Below are 18,873 nucleotides of genomic sequence, written 5' to 3' on the forward strand. Positions count from 1 at the left end.
TTACCTACTGACAAAAAGCGAAATTTTGACAATTAGCAAAATAAAGGACTTTTTGACAATTATTGGCAATTTTGGGAAAATAGACGAGCTATTTTTATTATTAATAATAATTTTTTTAAAAATAATAATATGTGTTCCTATATATAAGACTTTTGAACAATTTTTGGAAAAGTGTGACTTTTAGGTTTTTTTTCACAAAAAACGACAAATTTTGGTCAATTTTTGAAAAAAGGAGAATTTTTATCAAAAAGCAAGACTTCAATAATTTTAGTAAAAAATCTCTTTTTTTGATGAAAAATTACAAAAAGCATCTTTTTTTGCCAATAATTGTCAAAAAGTCTTTTATTTTGCTAATTGTCAAAATTTCGCTTTTTGTCAGTAGGTAATTGACAAAAATTCTCAATTTTTTAGCAAAATTGCGTAATTTATAAAGTTGTTTACTTCTTCAAAAATTAGCCAAATTTCACGATTTTTTGACAAAAATTGCTTTTTAGTTGGAAATTAATATTAAATTTTTGGAGAAATTCTAGAATTGAAGTATGATTAGTTTTTTCAGATTAGTTTTTGTGATTCTTTGAGTCAAGGCAAAGATGAAAGAAATTCAAATGCGTATTCTTCATCTTTTCAATACAATTTTTTTTTGCGAAAAACGAAGGCCCTACTATGAAAATGAAAAAAAAAAGTGCAGAGTATGAAATTTCCCACTTGTAGCGTGTGATCATTTTATTTCAAGGAAGAAGTCTTAGCAATTTATAGAAAATAAACAAGACTTTTGGACAATTATTGGAAAAAAGTGAGACTTTTCAGATTTCTTGGCAACAAACGACAAATTTCTGTCAATTTTTGAAAAAGCGAGAATTTTTGTCAAAAAGCAAGACTGGCAATTCCAGCAAAAAGTAGGACTTCTCGTGAATCGACAGAAAAAATATACCTTCAGGCAATTTCTCACAAGAAAAAAGGCTTTTGAGTATAATTTTTCGAAAAAATATTTTTTTTTAGCAATTATGTTAAAAAGCAAGATTTAAAAAAACAAAACTTTTTTAATTTTAAAAATAAGATTTTTCGACATTTTTTGACAAAAAAAGCGAAACTTCTGAATAATTTTTGAAATAAAAATAACTTCTTGGAGGGCGAAAAATCGACAATTTTCAACAGAAAGCGAGATACTTTGACAATTTTTTGAAACTTTCTCTGAAAAGGCAATGCAGCCAGTTGGGAAATGATAAAAGTGAATACTTTCGCAAATTATCCACCTCTCAAAATAATTATCACTTATCAAACTTTTGAAAATTGTAAAAAAAAAGACAGTAACTTTAGTAACCAAAATGTTGAAAAAGTAACGTAAAACGAGCCCTGAAAACCCTACCTTCACTGAACGATTTTCATACAAACCATTTTGTGCAGGAAAATACGTAATTCGCTTTTTTCTCAACACAATGGAAAAATAGGAAAAATATATTTACTTACCGAAACGTAATTGATAACTGTTTTGTGGCTTGTTCGTATTCCATCGTCCCAGTATTGTTTAAAATTTCACCGCTGACATCGCCTTTAATTATGTTTTCGGTAAGCAGTATGTTTGCTTGTTGTTCGCTGATGATGGAAACTTTGACCTGTGCAACAAAACATGGAATATTTTATTAGATTAGTTATTTCTTGAATATGTAAAAGCATCTTTCAATAAAATAAACACCATGGAAAAACTTTTAATTTTGAAAAAATATGGGTTCATTTTTGATGGAAGAATTTTTTTCTTCATCAAAAAAGTTGAATCGAGTCATCTCAAATTAAAATTTCATTTCTGTAAATTTTCAAACACTTGATTTAATTTTTTTTAAATTTGAACGGATTTTATTGGGTGAAATAATGGTATATGAAAACCTGTGAAGGTTCACATTTGAATTATAGCTGTTTTATTTATTTTTTGTTATTAAATAAGAGGAGGGGGTCTCATAAAATAGTTTGCATTGAAAATTCAAGCTGAAAAATTACAAGAATTTGGAATACCAGAAATTTTATAATACGTCAATTCAAAGTAAAAGTCTCTCCAAACGCTTCCATGCACTATTTTCTACATTTTATATTCTCACGATCAACGTACCTGAGGAGGATTCATATACAAATTCAGCTTCCCACCGACCAATAAACGCACTTTGGCTGAAAACCTGGTATTGGTTTTCATAACCTGAGGAGGCTGTTTTTCTATCACAAACGTGCTGCGAAAAAAAACGTAAATAATTAGTAAGCAATATGTATATCGACAAAAAAATCAATTTTTCATACATTGAAAGGATGTAGCCTACATATTTCCGCAAAATATGTATGATTTCATTCCATTCGAACGATCGTTCGTTTGATAAATTAAAATTGAAAAACCCCCTAGGTGAAAATTCATCATAAATTATCACATTCATACACCCAAAAAGGATACATCATTCGTATGTAGGTATCACACGAGCGACAGCGGATGTAATAATATGGAGAGATATAAGTATGATTTCACGGAACATTTGCATAACTCAGGGGATTTTTCTACACTTAATAATTTCCTTTCAGGATCTCGTGTTTTTTTTTTTACGTCTAACCAACTTTACTCATCATTTAGAAATAGGATAAATCATTTTGATAAAATTGGAAATACGTTTTGAATGATTTTAATGGGGGAGAAAATCGCGTGTTCGAGATGTCTCACCAACATAATGAGACACCAAGTAACAACCTACCAAAGATTGTAAAAAATGCACCTTTTTCTCGAAATTTTGGTTCCAAAAAATTTACAAATAAGATTTCAACTCCCCTCCTTATTCGAGCGTATCACAGAATATGCAAAAATTGCAAATAATGAGAAATAAATTACATGAATTAAGTAGTCATCGGTATTTTAATCCAAATGAATGAATCTCTGATTTTACCCAAAGATGCATTTTTGGAAAGAGTAGCATGATTCAAAATTATTTTTGTAATGAAATTTCAGCCGGTCAGATTAATTTTTTAATTTTAGTGCAATTTTCAAAAAAAAAAAAAAAACAGAAAACGAAAAAAAAAATTTTGCAGAAGACTTCAGAATGGTTGAAATGGTTTTTAAAATCTTTGTCAATCCCATCAGTAAAATACTACGCTTTAAAACACCACATCTATCGCAAGAAAATTGCCATTTTTAAATTTTCAAAAATCCCCAAGAAATCGAAAAATTAATTCACAAGGCTTGCACTCAATTTTTTCCAAAAAAAAGGTCGAAAAATAAACCAAAAAAAAAATACAAGACATGGGCAAAGTGCGAGTATTTTAACGCAGAAAAAAAATTTAAAAAAAAAACATAGCAATAACAAAACAAACTCTCAATTAAAAAAATGAAAAACAAAAAAAAAAACAAAAATACGAAATAATAAACGTTCTAATTAAAATCCAACAATGAAACTCTATTGAAAACTTTAACGATAGACAGCACTTGTTTGGAAATTTTTGGTAAAAAAAAAACAAAACCTTTTACAAAAATTGACATTTTTTGGTAGATTTTGACAAAAAATCGAAACTTCCGAGTATTTTTGAAATTTTTCTCAGAAAGCGATAATTTTTAGCAACTTTGGTAAAAAACAAAACTTTTTGGCAATTTTTACTTTTCAGCAGAAAGTGAGATTTTTTTGTAAGTTTTGATAAAAAAGCGAAAATTTTGAGTAATTTTTTGAATTTTTGTCAAAAAGCGACGACTTTTGGCAATTTTAGGTATTTTTAGGTAAAAAAAATAAGATTAGTTAATTTTTAAAAAATTGCAATTTTCTGGTAAAAAGTGACTTTTTTTGAAAAATGTTGGCAAAAGCAACATTTTTGGACAATTTTTGGGAAAACGGTGAGAAATTTGGAATTTTTTGCAAAGAAGCGACATTTTAGAAATTTTTGGCAAGAAATAAGACTTCTTTGGCAATGTAATTCGACTCTTGATTTTTTTGATTTAATTAACATTTTTTCCTCTTTTTAAACCAGAAGTAGAAGCAAGATTAGGAAAAATTCTATTATTTTTGAAGATTCAAAAAAGTAACTTTTGCAACCAAAATGTTAAATTATTCCCCCTATATATTTTAAGCAACTAAATAATAATTAAATAAGAAAAATTTTCAATATTGAAAAAAAATTACTTACTTTGTAACCAGAGAAGATAAAAGTTCGGTGAACTTTCCGTCTAATTCAATAATAGCATTTGTCACTAGTTTAGTTTCACCGATAAATTGTCCGATCATTTGAGCCAATCTTTTCATCTCTTTATATTGGTTCTGGTTAGCCCAAGATATTTCGGCCAAGCTGTCACACCTTCGAAACAAAAACACATCGCAAATTAATAAACAGTACATGATTTTTTTCAAAAACATTTACAAACAGGGTACAGGATAGGATGGTTACCAAGATTGTATAATATCTAAATGTCCAGGATCGAAATCGGATCCATTTCCGTGCAGTTGCTGGTTTCGTTTCCAGGCTACCAGTTCTGTGTTGTGTACTTCGTGAATTAGATTGCTAACGTGTAGATAGGTGGATTTTAGTTTCTCCATGATGTGAACTTGGTACTGTTTTAATATCCTTTCCTGCAAAATATACAAACATACCGAGAAACAAATTAGTCACATACATTCTTAGTTAATATTCAAGACATCTCGAATACTCGACTGATTATTTTACAAAATGAACTCACCTTTTGTTGAAGCATCACTTCTAATTGCTGTTTAGTTGCTCTAAATTTTGGTACTGCGGCTAGATAAGCCGGCGTTCGATACTCTGGCACGGTTTCTATATTTTTCAAATTATCTGCGAATATTTCAAAATAACAAAATTAGACATCTATGAGACGATAGGTGGTACTGGTATTTTGATTACACGAAGACGAAAGAAAACTTACCTTTAATTTTCTGATATTCGTGAAAATTTAACGAGAAAGATTCCTGTTCCGAGTCGAGAGCTTTGATATTGCTGGATATTTCTTGGGTTTGAGCTCGGGCCGTATCTATGCTGGTGTTCAGCTGGGCGAAATTCGGCGTACCCATGAAATAAGTCCTTTTTTGGTCCATTCCGTTAGGTTGTGACATCTGTGTAACAGTAAAAACCAACGCATGTATCAATCAAACACTGTCGGACACACACGTACGTACAGTCTTATACAAGTACGTATTTTCCAGCTCAATTAGCAAATTAACGTCATATCGTCCTGGTCGTTGCGATGATATTGTATAGTTGGTTAGGTTAGAGCCAGAGGTACTCGGTGTATAGAATAAAATGAGCGGAAGCGAACGAACGCGAGCCGCGAACATGAACGAATAGGTAGGTAGAGGTACGCACTTCTGATATGCTCTTCTCTCTCTCTGTCTCTGTCTCACTCTCTCACTCTTTCCATTTATGTGGTATATTTTACATGATTGTGTACGTCAACGTATGCATCACACTACACAGTATGTAATGTATACCAACTTATATATTCTTATCTCTCGAGTCGCGACCATTTACATATATAAACTAAACTGCTAAAACATACATTAACGGCAGCGTATCGAACCAGGCGAAGATACCTACCGCCCGCGCCAACGCAAAAAATGTCAATTGTCAACTCACCGATTCAGCTTGTTCAACCAATCTCATTTCACTCAGCAGGCAATTTCTTATCAGACGAAACAGCTCGGCTGGATTGTAACTGAACCGTTGCTGAAAATGTAAGAAAAAACGAAAAATTAAATAAGTACTGCAGCGAACAAAATATCGAAATAAAAAATAACACTAACGAAGAAGGAGAATTGATAATATTCGCTGTTGGTGGGAAAATTTATGTAAATCGTAAATATGTACAAGTACGAGTGTAATAAAATAACTACGTAAGTTGAGTAGAAAATTGGCTGAATACTCGGTGGGTCTAATTAGATAAGATATTAAACTTCATTAAGTACTCGATGCAAAATATGTAAGTTTATGAAAATTAGGCCTAGTTATTAGGGGGCTATGCAATGAATTGCGTCAGCTCGTTTATGTACCTATTACCTACTGAAAAGAGAACTTGGACAAAAATTAACGATCATATCACAATTCAACCCATTTGTTCGTAAAACGGAAAATAAATTAATTTTCGTCCAAAAAAAAAAAAACTCGAACGAAACAAAAAATTGAAAATTCTAAAAGTGACCACAAATCTCAAAAAAATATCAAAATTCTAAAAAAAGTCAAAAAATCTCAAAAAGTGACAAAAATGATAAGAAATTTTTAGAAACGACTTGAAAAAAAACTCGAATAAGACAAAAATCAAAAAATCTAAAAATGACCACAAATCTCAAAAAAAAAAATCAAAATTCTAAAAAAAGTCAAAAAATCTCAAAAAGTGACAAAAATAATGGGAAATTTTTTGAAACGACTTGAAAAAAAAACTCGAACAAGACAAAAAATCAAAAAATCTAAAAGTGACCAAAAATCTCAAAAAAACAGATCAAAATTCTAAAAAAAAGTCAAAAATTCTCAAAAAATGACAAGATTCTATGATCAAAATTTTTAAAAATGACAGGAAATTTTTATAAACGAATAGAAAAGTTTGAAAAAAAATACAAAAACTATATAACCAAAAATTTTAAGAGAAAACATAAACCACCACAAAGTGACATAAACTGCTCAAAATTCTAATTATCACAAGTTTGTAACAATGATCAAAAAACTAGACAACTGACTAGAATTTTACAAAGCAACTAAAAATTTTAAAGAGGCTAAACAGGGCTACTTATCTCAAAAAATGACAAAAAAATTATAAAAGTGACCAGATGTTTCAAAAAAGACTGAATCTCCAAGAAGTAGGCAACCAAAACTCCCATAAGTTTTAAAATGACCTAAAATTTCATGAAGTGACCAAAAATCCTGGAAAAATGACTCCGGCAGTGGCTCGAAAAAAACTCAAAATGGTAAAAAAATTCCAAAAAAGCCAGAAATTATCTTAAAAAGTGGTCAAAACTTCTGAAAAAAAATTACGAAGTACCAAAAAAAAAAAACACCATACTTTCAAACGTGGCGAAAAGAAGTACCTTAAAAGGTCACTAAAATTTCAAATACGACCAAAATCCTCAAAAGTGACTAAAATTATTACTCTTATAAAAAGATTTCAAAGTGACTGACAATTTGAAAAACGAAACAAAAATTTCACCACAGACTTTTCAACCCCCCCCCCCCCCAAATTAAAAGTGACCAAAACTAAAAAAAAAAAAAAAATACCTCCAAAAAGTGTCTAAAGATCTAATTCTAAAATCACCATAAGTTTCAAAAAAGTGATTGAAAAATCTGAAAAGTGATCAGAATTAATTGAATAATCTGAAAAGTGACCAGAATTATGAATACAGAGAGTGACTAAAAATTCCCAAGAGTACAAACATTTCAAAAAGACATTACAAACACCCCCCCCCCCGGTCCCCAAAAAAGTCCAAATACTTTCCCCGAAAAACGATAAGAAAATAACAGTAGAACAAAATTTGAAAATCGATCACAAGTTTACTAAAAAAATTAATAAAAATTATTTCTATTTTCTTCCAACTTAGTTTTTCATACTTGTAATTCGTTTTTTCAATTGTTTCTCATTTTTCAAAAAAAAAATTTTGAAAAATGATGATTAAAAAAAAAGTTAATCTTTAGAGAGCAACCAAAACTCCCCCAAAAAAGTTTCAACATGATCAAAAATCCTGAAAAGTGACTATAACTACCAAAAGTTGACGAAAAAAAAAAAACAAACTCCACTTATTTCAAAAAGTGACCAAAACATTCAGAAAAATTTACAAAAAGTAGGTACCAAAAAACTCTAAACCTTTAAAAGTAATGAAAACTCAAAACTGTACATACACAAATTTCAAATATGACCAAGGGTCTAAAAAATGACTAAAAATTTTAGAGTCTAAAAATTTTAAAAAGTGATAAAAACTACAAAAAGTGACCAAAAAATTTCAAAAAGTTCAATCTCCAACTAGAAAATCATAAAAAGCCAAAAATTTAGGGAAGGGGCCAAAATACTTGAAAATGTGACTAAAATTTCAAACAGGGGCTAAAAAATTCCAAAAAGGCCAATTATCTCAAAACCAGAAAAAGTCAAAAATTTCAAGAAGGGGCTAAAACCCCTGAAAAGTTATTAGAACTACAGAAAGTGGCCAAAAAATTCCAAAAAGTCCAATCATCTTAACACTAGAAAATCATAAAAAGCCAAACATTTCTAGTAGTGCCCAAAAAACTTGAAAATGTGATTAAAACACAACAAAAAGGTGGCTAAAAAATTTCAAAAAGGCCAAATCCTCTCAAAACTAGAAAATCATAAGAACCCAAGAATCTCAAGAAGTAACCAAAAACCCTGAAAAGTTATTAGAACTAAAGAAAGTAACCAAAAGAAAACTCGAAAGTGCTCATCAAGTTCCAAAAAGGATACATAGATAGTTTAAAAAGAGACCATAAGTTTCGAAACTTTCAAAAAATTCCAATAAAGGGTAAACATTTTTTAAAAAGTGAGTAAATATTTCAAATCGGTACGTAGGCGTACACCTTTAATTAAAATACCTACTCAGAAAGATGACCAAAAGTTTCCCACCCTTAAACTTTGAATAAGCTTCAATGCTTCATGCACTAAGAGCTCATTTGAACACATTTAATGCACTTTGTAGTTAGAATGTACTCGTAGTTTGTACTGAGAGTGTGGTAGGTAAGCTTTGCACTTGCACATGAAGGGTCATTAATTCGAAAACATGGACAGGTATTGATAGATTCGCAGCAGGACAGGTAGCGAGTGCCTGGTACGAGTGAAATTAAGTACTTTTCTGTTTAAAAATGGGTTTAGTACTTGAAAAAATGCTGGAAAATGATTCTAGTCTGAACCGACTGGTAGAAATATTGTCTATACTCAAAGAGAGGTATTCGTGATTAATAATTACTCGAAGTTGAAGGATCAATCGATTCTTTAACTAATTTTTAGATCGATAATTTTTCAAAAAAATAATTATTTATTTAACAGAATCGATAATCAAACTGTGGATAATAATTAATAGACTTCAAATTTCATTTTCAGTAAATTTACTCGAATATGATATAAAAACAGGCGAAATGAGGCCATAATTATCAAATTATTTGATAAGTTTCTAGCAAATCTGTAAATTTGAAGATAATATTAAACCGAAACACTCTTCATTTATAACATTCTAAAAATGGTACAAACATTCGCACACTCTACACGTGAAACCCTAAAAACAATACAATTAAACTTACAACCATCACGCTCTACAGAAAGCACGAGTACAGTCGAAAAATTGGAAAAAACCCACGATGACCTAATCCACTAATTCATTCATCCTGCAGCATCCACAACACAGACTCGAACACCTTTCACGTAGGCTATTTCTTCGAAATTGAAACAACTAACTACGTTATTACAACCTTGTTCATGACCACGTGACGATAGTTATAACGCGTTTGTGAAAGAAATACGAGTAAAAACAACGTACGATCGGTGAGATGACTCATGAAGTGAAGATGAAAAATGATAGTCTATAGGTATTTATCGGAACTGCGACTACAAAGGTGCGTAGAAGAATTCGAGATGAATGAGATAGAGAAATGGTGTAATTGAGAATATTTTCAAATACTCGTATATTAGTATAGATTATAATATTCCAACGTGTAATGTGTAATATGCATAATTACATAGATAACGTTGGATGAGTAAACTATTGCGGTTGAGAAAACAATTCAGTTCCTACAACACCGGTTATCGATGAGTAGACTAATTTGAATTTTAAAATTAAATTAATAATTAAATTAAGATGTTGAAGAAGGTTGTCTTTTACATCAAAAAATGAAACCGAGACCACAACTTTGCTTGGTTCTAATGAAATACGAATGTGTACTAATCGTAACAGAAAGCACAGTAAATCCCATTTAAAGTAAATATTCATGTAAGTAAAGATTTAAAAAATCTATTTATAAATCTTCCCCAACAAAAATACCTATTTTAACCCAACATGGCCACTAGAAAATGAGAAGTATTTAAAGAACACGATACATAGGTTACATCTTGAAATGTAAAATTTTCGGATTTTTTACCCAAAAATTTCATTATCTGCTCTTTTAAGACATTCAGGACAATAGTCTTGAAATTTTTAAGGCTAATATTTAAACAGTCTTTCATAAGAAAAAAAAAACTTCATCAGAAGGAATTATTTCACAATTCTCTCTGATCGATCCAAACTTTTGGGACATATTGTAGGTATTTTCATAGATCATTTTTCAAATCATCTCACAATATTTCCAATTTAACTGTGTCAACGTTAATGACATTTTTAACACCAAATATTCAATTTTAGAAATGAAAATGGACGTGATGGGAAGAAAACACTGGGTTCAAACTCATGTGTAGCTGGTTTGTTGTGTCTATAATAGAACGAAAAGGAAAACACGCTCTAAGGACGCTGTATTAATTTCTTTTGTATTGCAACAATAGACAGATCTAGGTACGTATTGTACTGACAAGAGGTAAAGGATCAAGTTCGCGAAAAAGTTAACTGGCTGGAAATTTCGTATTCATTAATTAACGGTAGTTGCAATAATGTACGAACAACGCAGACAGACAGACGCACGCACACACAATTCGCATTCTGGTCACTTGAGTCTTGAATGCACCTGGCAGTGGCACTAGTGGCACTAGATAACAATAGCAATCAACTTCGACACTTGAAACTAATGATCAACCCTATAAATTGATTATACGCTAACTACGCTCACATTCGAGACAATCTCCAATTATGTTCCGTTCAATGCGTGGAAAAAATCCGAAATACGTTAAATCAGCGCAATACGAGACGTTTTTACATGAAATTCATCATGCATCGACGCCATACATGTCTGTGTATTTTTTTCAATGAAAAAATATCTACAGAATGTAGAAAACGTTCGATGCAGCACACAAACCCACGCCAATTTGACTCATTTTTCATTTGATTATTCGAGCATTTTTTTTTTTCAACATTGTAGCATCGTTACATCCGCATCTACCTACACATTCGCGAAATTCAAATGATAAAATCGCTGAAAAAAATGATAACCTGTCGTGTACCTTGCAGGGAAATCCTGGAATTTGAATCCTTCATAGTGATCGGGTTATTCCCATTATATTTAATCAGCTTTTATCATATCCTGATTTTGGTCAAAACGGTTTTCATCAGCGTGGGCATCTGATATTTTATCAATTATCATAAAGGAAATAGATATACATTTTTCTAAAACCATATTTATATGCACGAGTAGGAGTACGAAAATGTATTTCTTCTTCCCTAATCAACAGGTTGAAAAATAATTCTCCCCTCTTCTTCCCTCTCTGACACCACTAAATGCACTACAAAAATCTGAGAAGTATTTAACAGAAATATTATTTTTTGACCTTTACCACCAGCCACCACCTATTCAAAAATGCACTCTCAAAATTTGGGAGCAGTTTTTCGCCACTCTTCAATTTTTTCAGAAAAGAACCGATGCTCTTGATGTCCTGATCAAATCATAACTGATTAACTGACTTGACAGGATCTTTTTTTCTTTTTTGAAAAATAAATCGAAAAAAATCAAGTTTCAATGGAAAATGCATGACTTCTAGAATAACTTTATCAAAACCAACATATCCCCAATTTTGATTTATTTCGCACCTGAAACGAGAAAAAATTTAAAATCTACAAACGTAGAAAATAAAGCTACGAAAGATCCACGCGATTTTACCTTCCTCCTACTGACTTTCCAAGTTATTACATATTTTCCCACGAGTGTCCATCAATAAGCTACGTTGCAGATTTTTCTCTTTATCAAAACCTCAAAAACGCAACTCTAATCTGAAAACCTTTTTTCGTTTTCGACAGAAAATTTATGGTCATCGATTGTCGACTCTTTTTACAACCTGATAAGACCACAACGTTTAGCCCATTTCGATACGCACACATTCTTTCAAACTCACAACGTTTGATAGAAATAACAAGGCATGACGAAATGAGGCCATTTTCCAATCCAATTTGTCAAAAAAGTTGAAAATATGGGACGAAACCCCCAATATTTAGAATTCTGGCGTTGAAATAGGTCCAAAATGAGTACAAACTAGATTATTCAGGAACTAAAATGGCAAGAAAAAGGAGACATGGTTTCTAACGGATTTTTTTGTGAAAAAAATCACCACTTTTCCACTACCTTTTTCAATACCTTTTTTCAATCAAATTTTCAGAAAGCTCTCCACTCTACCCCCCCCCCCCCCCCTCCACTTCTTCACACTGGCATACCCAGAATTTTATCAAAGAGGAGGAAAAACCAGATTTTTAGGCATAAAAAAAACAAAATTAGAGGTAATTTTCAGAATACCCTTCTTGATACGTGATGATTTTATAAAAATGAAGATAAAATTACTGCTCGAGCGAAGCAAGAGCGAACATTTTTTGAAAAATGGGTCCAAAAAATGAAAAAAACGTTCATTTTTGCATGATTTATTTCAAATTTACGCTCGCAAAGAGGGGTGGCAATGGCCCCCTTCCCCCCGGCTACACCACTGCCCCCCACACACGCACACAAAAATAAATTTAAATTTTTCACAAGAAAATTTTCAAAAAAATTAAAATTGGCAGAAAATTTACCGGCTAAATTGACGTCACATACTTATTCCAACAATGTTGCCAATTTCATCAAAAATAATCTTTTTTTCAATAATTTGAAGGTTTGTGTCGCTTGTTTGAATTTTTTCATTTTTTCACCACTTTTTTGACAAAATTCACTATTTTTTTCACTACTTCCACTACCTGTTAGATAAGTACCCTGGGAGATGAAAAAGAAGGGATTTCAGGTTTATGAGGAAAGGACGTACAGTGGGAGCTGATAAAATCAAGCTGACCAAAATTTTGAAAATTGGTGTTTGATATTCTGAGTCGTTAATTCAGTTTTTCAAGTCGATTTTACTCCAAATTCAAAACTGAGCCCCGAAAGAGAGTAGGGGTACCTGAAAATCCTCAAAAATGTGGTGTGCTAAATTATTCTATAAAATTTACTTATTTTGGAATTTTTTTCTTTTTCAACACCATTTATTTTTGTTCCTGATTTTTTTCAAAGGAGACATTCCTTAGCTTCTCTGGAGTTTCCAGAAAATGGAAAACTAGCAATGATGAGGAAAATTCCATGTTTCACAATTTTGTTTTTTTCATTTTTCCCCTAAGGCTTCCAATTTTTCTAAAGAATTGCCTCGAGGAAAATCAAGGGTTCTTTCTGCGAAAAAAATTACTTGGGAAATGGCTGAGTAGATAAGTACGAGTATAAAGCATAAAATTTTAAAGACTCATGCTAATTTTTTTCAAAAAAAAAAAAAAAAAAAAAAAGAAGTATGTACCTTTAGCTTTGAAATTTGGACAAAATACGAGATTTTTTTGCTACTTTTGACAGAAAATGAAACTTTTGACAATAATTTCAGCAAGAGGCAGGGTTTCTTAGCAATTTTGGGCAATGAATTGACGCAATGCAAGACTTCGATAATTTTTTCGAAAATCAGGAGTTTTTGGGAATTATTAACAAAATAATTTTAGGAAAAAAGTAAAATTTTATACGTAGGAACTAATCGTGCTAAAAAGCAAGAATTTTTGTCAAAAAAGTTGAACTATAAATATTTTGCTTCTTTTTGATCCAAATTGGAAAATTTTGGTAATTTTTGGCAAAAAAGCTAACCTTTGTGTAAGTACTCAATTTTTGAAAAAAAATTCAAGAATTTTTTCAGTCAATTACCTATTAGAAAAAGCAAGACTTCTTGGCAATGATTGCCAAAAAAATGGCATTTTCCCGCAATTTTTGTCGAAAAGCGATCATTTTTTTCTGTTTTTGGCCATTCTAGACAATTCCTGTAGCAAAAAAAGCGAGATTTTTCAAGATATTTTTTGAAAAAAAGAGACTTTTTGGGGAACCTTATCAATTTTTACTAGGGAGAAGTGTGATTTATTGTCTTCGAGAAAGACTCATTTTTCAAATACTTTCAACATACATCGAAAAAATTAATTTTGATGAGAAATTTTTATAGGCGAAACTTACACTTGAGTCACTCTTTGTAATCAAATCCAAGTGCATAATATTTTAAGCAGAGAAAGAACTATGCCTAAAAATTTTCAATCAAAATCATTTTTTGTCAACATATATTTTGGCTCGCTTCAACTAGATCAATTTTCAGACACTTCTGCGTCCCCCTCCCCCCACTTCCTCATCAAAAAAACGAAATTACGCGTATTGAAATAAAAAATTATCTTTTTTCCTTCAAGCTTTCCGTCGTATCTACTCAAGATACGTCAACTTTCTACTCGACCTTCTCAAGCACCTCTCACACAAATTTCTGAAGAGCTTTCGTTCCAATATGTAAGTACGTATAATATTATGATCGGGAACGCCACGACGACGATAGAACGGATACATGGATATTTTCAATCTCGACTGTTTACGTTTATGTACCTATCGTCTCGTTGATTTTTCTGTTTTTTTTTTTTTTTTTTTGGTGCGAAAATTTCAAGGTCGTCGATGTAGGTGGTTTGGGCATTCGACTCGACAGCGGTGGTGTAAATCACCGCGACGAGAAACAAAGAAAAACGCGAGGAAAACAGAGAATAAGAAAAGAACGGCGGCGGTATTTATGAGCTTGTATACAAGTATCAAGTACACACCAAACGCCTGCAATGTTTATCGATAAAATAAACATATCTCGACTCGTTTCGGTTAAACAAGTAGCCTAATCTTTGAAAATTCACGAATCACGTTTGTAGTATGTATGTACATACAACATATTAAACACAGTCAGTCAGTCTCAGTATTTGTAGTACGCAGCAGAGTTAAAAAAAACAGTAATTACATTAAAACACGTCGAGTCGATTAAGAAGTTATCTATCCGCGAAACAAGGTATTTTTAACGAGCGACGACGCCAAAGCTCAACAGTGTAATAATTGTTTTGATCACACGCGAAGAGAAGAGACCTCGAGAAAGCTCGCTATCGCGCCCAAATAACGTATCAGTATCAATCAATTTGTCATCCACCACGTACGTGATCACAAGTGACCACTAGATACTCGATGCTCACAAGAAATTGTTCAACAACGCGAAACCTATCATAACATGTTTAAAAACTTATATCCGAGACGTTAATTACAGGTTAGGTTAGGTTTGCCAATTACTTACCCAAGCCAAGCTCAATACATCGTAATCGTAGACGAAAAAATATTATGCAAATACATTCAGCAGCCAGAAGAATCACGACGACGACGACGACGTTCGAAAAAAAAAAACAAAACTGCTAAACGAAAAAAAAAAAAAACTCGATCGAATTAATCACGCGAACATTCTAGGAAATGAAACACACCGAACGCGAGTCTCTCTATCGACACGACCATCAGCAATCTGCAGATCCAGAGGAAAGCGTGATTTTCCTCTGTTCTAGGAAAAATGTTACGGTAACACGATGCCACCAGCCTAAAGCTCACTGCGGTCTCTGAAACGACCAATGCTAAACTGGCAAATAGGTATATTTTTTCCAACGACCAGCGCGAATCGACCACTGAAACGAAAAATTTTGTACTTTACCCCGTACAAGACAAGAGGGGGGCGAGAGAGAGAGAAAGGTAGCCAGATAAAAAGGTTGCTTTCACATTGACTAAATAATACATACACAATCATACGCATATTTTGTTTCAAAGCCAATGAAAGGAGTACTGAATTGGGGGTAAGGCTCGTTAGAAGATAAAAAAGGTCGTCTTTTGTTATACGTATTGATATACCTGAACTCCTGAACCAGTCCATCAGCACCGTTTTTAACAATAAAACCCAAATAATTGCGCTCGCGAGTATATGCAAATAGATGGCAAAAATCATTAGTGTGGACTACTAACAAGGTGGATTTTTATTTTTGGTTGGCAGGTTTTTTTTTCTGGCTTTACTCTCCACATACAAAATATATACACATACATACCGCGAGTTCAAGGACTGTACATACGTTTACTCCATTCGTATCACCGTAGCATGATAATGTGGGTTATAATGTGATTTTCATACGTACACCGTGTACAGTACAGCACATTAAGGTGTTATAGCCGCCATCCTATCCTGACGAATGACGATTGACGAATACTTCATCTAACCCATGCACTATATGTATGAGAAGTATGCACATACACAATTTGTGGTTTCTGTCACGATGCTGCAGTTGATCAGAACACGTGAAATTTTTTCGGCGAAATTGACTCAAGTAACAAGTCTACTCGAGCGGATGATTTGCCCAGGGATTGAGCGAGGTTATCATTACGTAATAGAAACAGAAATACCGAAGTTATCGTACGATGGGAATTTCTTCAGAATCTTTCTCCGATATCATACGAGTACTTTGCTCAGTACCAGGAAGATGAAGAAAAAAATTGAATTAAATTAGAAAAATATATGGAAATTAATCTCAACGAAGCATATTTCGTCTATTCGTCTCGTTAGTTCGGCGAATTGTGATACAAAATCGAGATCGAATGAAACGAGACACGAGACTGCATGACAACTAATTCTCCTTGAAAAAATTGGCGAGTTTAGTAACCAAGTAGTAAGCCCGAGGAAAATAAATTGAGAATGTAAATAATTTGAAAATCAGTTTCCAGTAGGTGGATTCAATCTATTTTTATCAACGTAAATAAGTCTCCAGGTCTGACTGCTGGGGACATTGCCTGGACACATTAGGGAACGTGGTAGGAGTCGGTCGAATTGAAAAAATGAGGTCGTAATGGTGTTCAGCACCTTCGAAAACATAATATTCGATATTTTTTCAATATTTTCAGGAGTTTTTTTTCAATATTCCAGATGTAGAGGAGTGTGGAAGATGTCGGATTGAAAAAATAAGGTCATATTTGTGTTCAGCACCATCAAAAACATGATATTCGATACGTGGCACATGTTTTTTTCAACATTTTCAGAATTTGACTTGAATGGAGGGGAGGAATAGGGGAGGGAGAGAGCTTGTAAAAAATCGAGTCGAAAAATAAAGTCTTAATTTACGTTTTTAGAACCTTCCAAAATGAAATATTGGAGACGAATGGCACGATATTCTCAACATTTTCGAGATTTAACGTAAATTGAGAACAAAGAAGGGGGGGGGGGGGGTAAGATAGTTCAAAAAAATAAGGTCATATTTGTATTTAGTACCTTTGGAAACCTTCAAGTCCTGGAAGGGTATTTGGACACCCGCTGATCATTTTTTCATGGTGAGGGGGAGAGGAGGGGGGGGGGTCATTTCATATCAAATCAATCCAGTTTGCTCAAAATTTATAGGCAGGTTCCTCATATTGGGACTTCCGTTGGCTCCCCAGTCCCCAACCCTTCCTTGGGGCAACTGGGTGCGATTATTTTTAGCAATTGAGATAATCTAGGTAGGAGGGGGGGGGGGTCATTTCATACAAATCAGTCAATTTTGCTCAAAATTTATAGGCAGGTTCCTCATACTTGGGGCAACTGGGATGCGATTTTTTTCTAGTAGTTGGGATAATAATCTCGTTTTTTAAAATCTTACAGAATTTCAAGGCTATAATTAAACATTTTGAAAAAAAAATGATACCTATTTACAACGATGAACATATCGTAATGGGATTCGCAAAACAATGGGAAGGGCAAAATCCTAAAATGTTGGTCAAAATGTAAAAAAATTTCAAATATCGAGTGACATATCGTTTCATACGTTTTTGAAAGCACTGAATACGAATATCAACTTATTTTTTGGACTAAACTTCTCTAACCCACATACTGATCCTCAACATATTTTTCAGAAAATTGAAAAAATCGTGTAACATATGGTTTATTTAGGTCATGGGAGCGCTGAATACGAAAATCAACACATTTTTCGGATTCAACCATTTTCAACGCCCACACCGACCTCGAACTTTTTACGAAAATTGAAAAAATTGGGTTACATGCAGGTTTTAGGTACTTCAGCAACACTGATTGTCATAAACAAAATAATCTGAAAATTTTTGAAAAAAATTCAACGAAATTATACACGAAGCGTTACTTACCTTAATGCCAAATCCGAGTATGTCCATTCAAAAAAAAAAAAAAAAATCGTCTTTTTGCGTCACTGATAAGACTCTGGGATGCCCTGAATTGAAAAATTTGCATCCGAGTGCAGTAAAAGTGCACCACAAAAGATGCACGAAGATGACCGATGTTCAATCAGAACTCAACGAACCCTTCCGAACATATCCGAACCTTATCAGTGATGCGTAAAATCGTACTTTTTTTGAATGGACATACTCGGATTTGGCATTAAGGTAACGCGAAGCATCTAAGCATAAGAATTTACTATCGATTTCAAAATGTTATGAAGTATGAACAATCTTCTTTTGGCTAGACGAAAGTCAACATACTGGTAACTGAAACTCTCAAAATGCCTCGTTTCTTTTATTTAGAAAATTAAAAAACAAGCTTATATCTGCGAGTAGTGTATATTCAACACTCCCAAAAATCCAATAAACCATATGTATCTTGCGAATTGTTTCAATTTTGAGGAATTTTTAGAAGTCAGTGAGGGTTTAGGGAAGTAGAAGAGGCAAAAACAAAAAACTAAACTAATATTCGTATTTAGAATTTTCGAAAACATTTCAGCACTTCATTTTGACCAAGATCTGAGTTTGGGGCTCCACACACCTCATGATTTAACAAATCCTATATTGAAAAGTTCATAAATCTAATTAACATAAAAATATATGTCCCCAGCATTTTTTTTTTTCAAATTTTAAAAATATGGGTAGCTTTAAAATTAAGCAATCTTTTGAAAAATCAGCTTTCAAAAAAAGCTCAACCTTGAATTTTTGAAAATTTTAGAAAAA

General features: G+C 32.5%; 1 protein-coding gene across 3 annotated transcripts in view; it reads right to left on the minus strand.

Annotated features, from left to right (window-relative positions):
- LOC135845558 (signal transducer and activator of transcription 5B-like) overlaps positions 1–18,873 on the minus strand; it is a 36,795-nt gene that overhangs the window by 7,922 nt on the left and 10,000 nt on the right. For 2 of the 3 annotated variants that reach the window (XM_065364186.1, XM_065364188.1), the window contains exons 4-10: positions 5,596–5,685; positions 4,889–5,075; positions 4,685–4,797; positions 4,396–4,577; positions 4,138–4,305; positions 2,102–2,216; positions 1,468–1,613 (exon numbers count right to left, since the gene is read on the minus strand). In XM_065364186.1, the coding sequence (XP_065220258.1) occupies positions 1,468–1,613; positions 2,102–2,216; positions 4,138–4,305; positions 4,396–4,577; positions 4,685–4,797; positions 4,889–5,075; positions 5,596–5,685 (1,001 nt within the window). Of the gene's footprint in view, positions 1–1,467; positions 1,614–2,101; positions 2,217–4,137; positions 4,306–4,395; positions 4,578–4,684; positions 4,798–4,888; positions 5,076–5,595; positions 5,686–15,199; positions 15,513–18,873 lie in introns of those variants that run through there. The other variant, XM_065364189.1, reaches the window with a different exon arrangement.

This window comes from Planococcus citri, chromosome 4, assembly GCF_950023065.1.
Source record: "Planococcus citri chromosome 4, ihPlaCitr1.1, whole genome shotgun sequence".
NCBI classification, from domain to species: Eukaryota; Metazoa; Arthropoda; class Insecta; order Hemiptera; family Pseudococcidae; genus Planococcus; species Planococcus citri.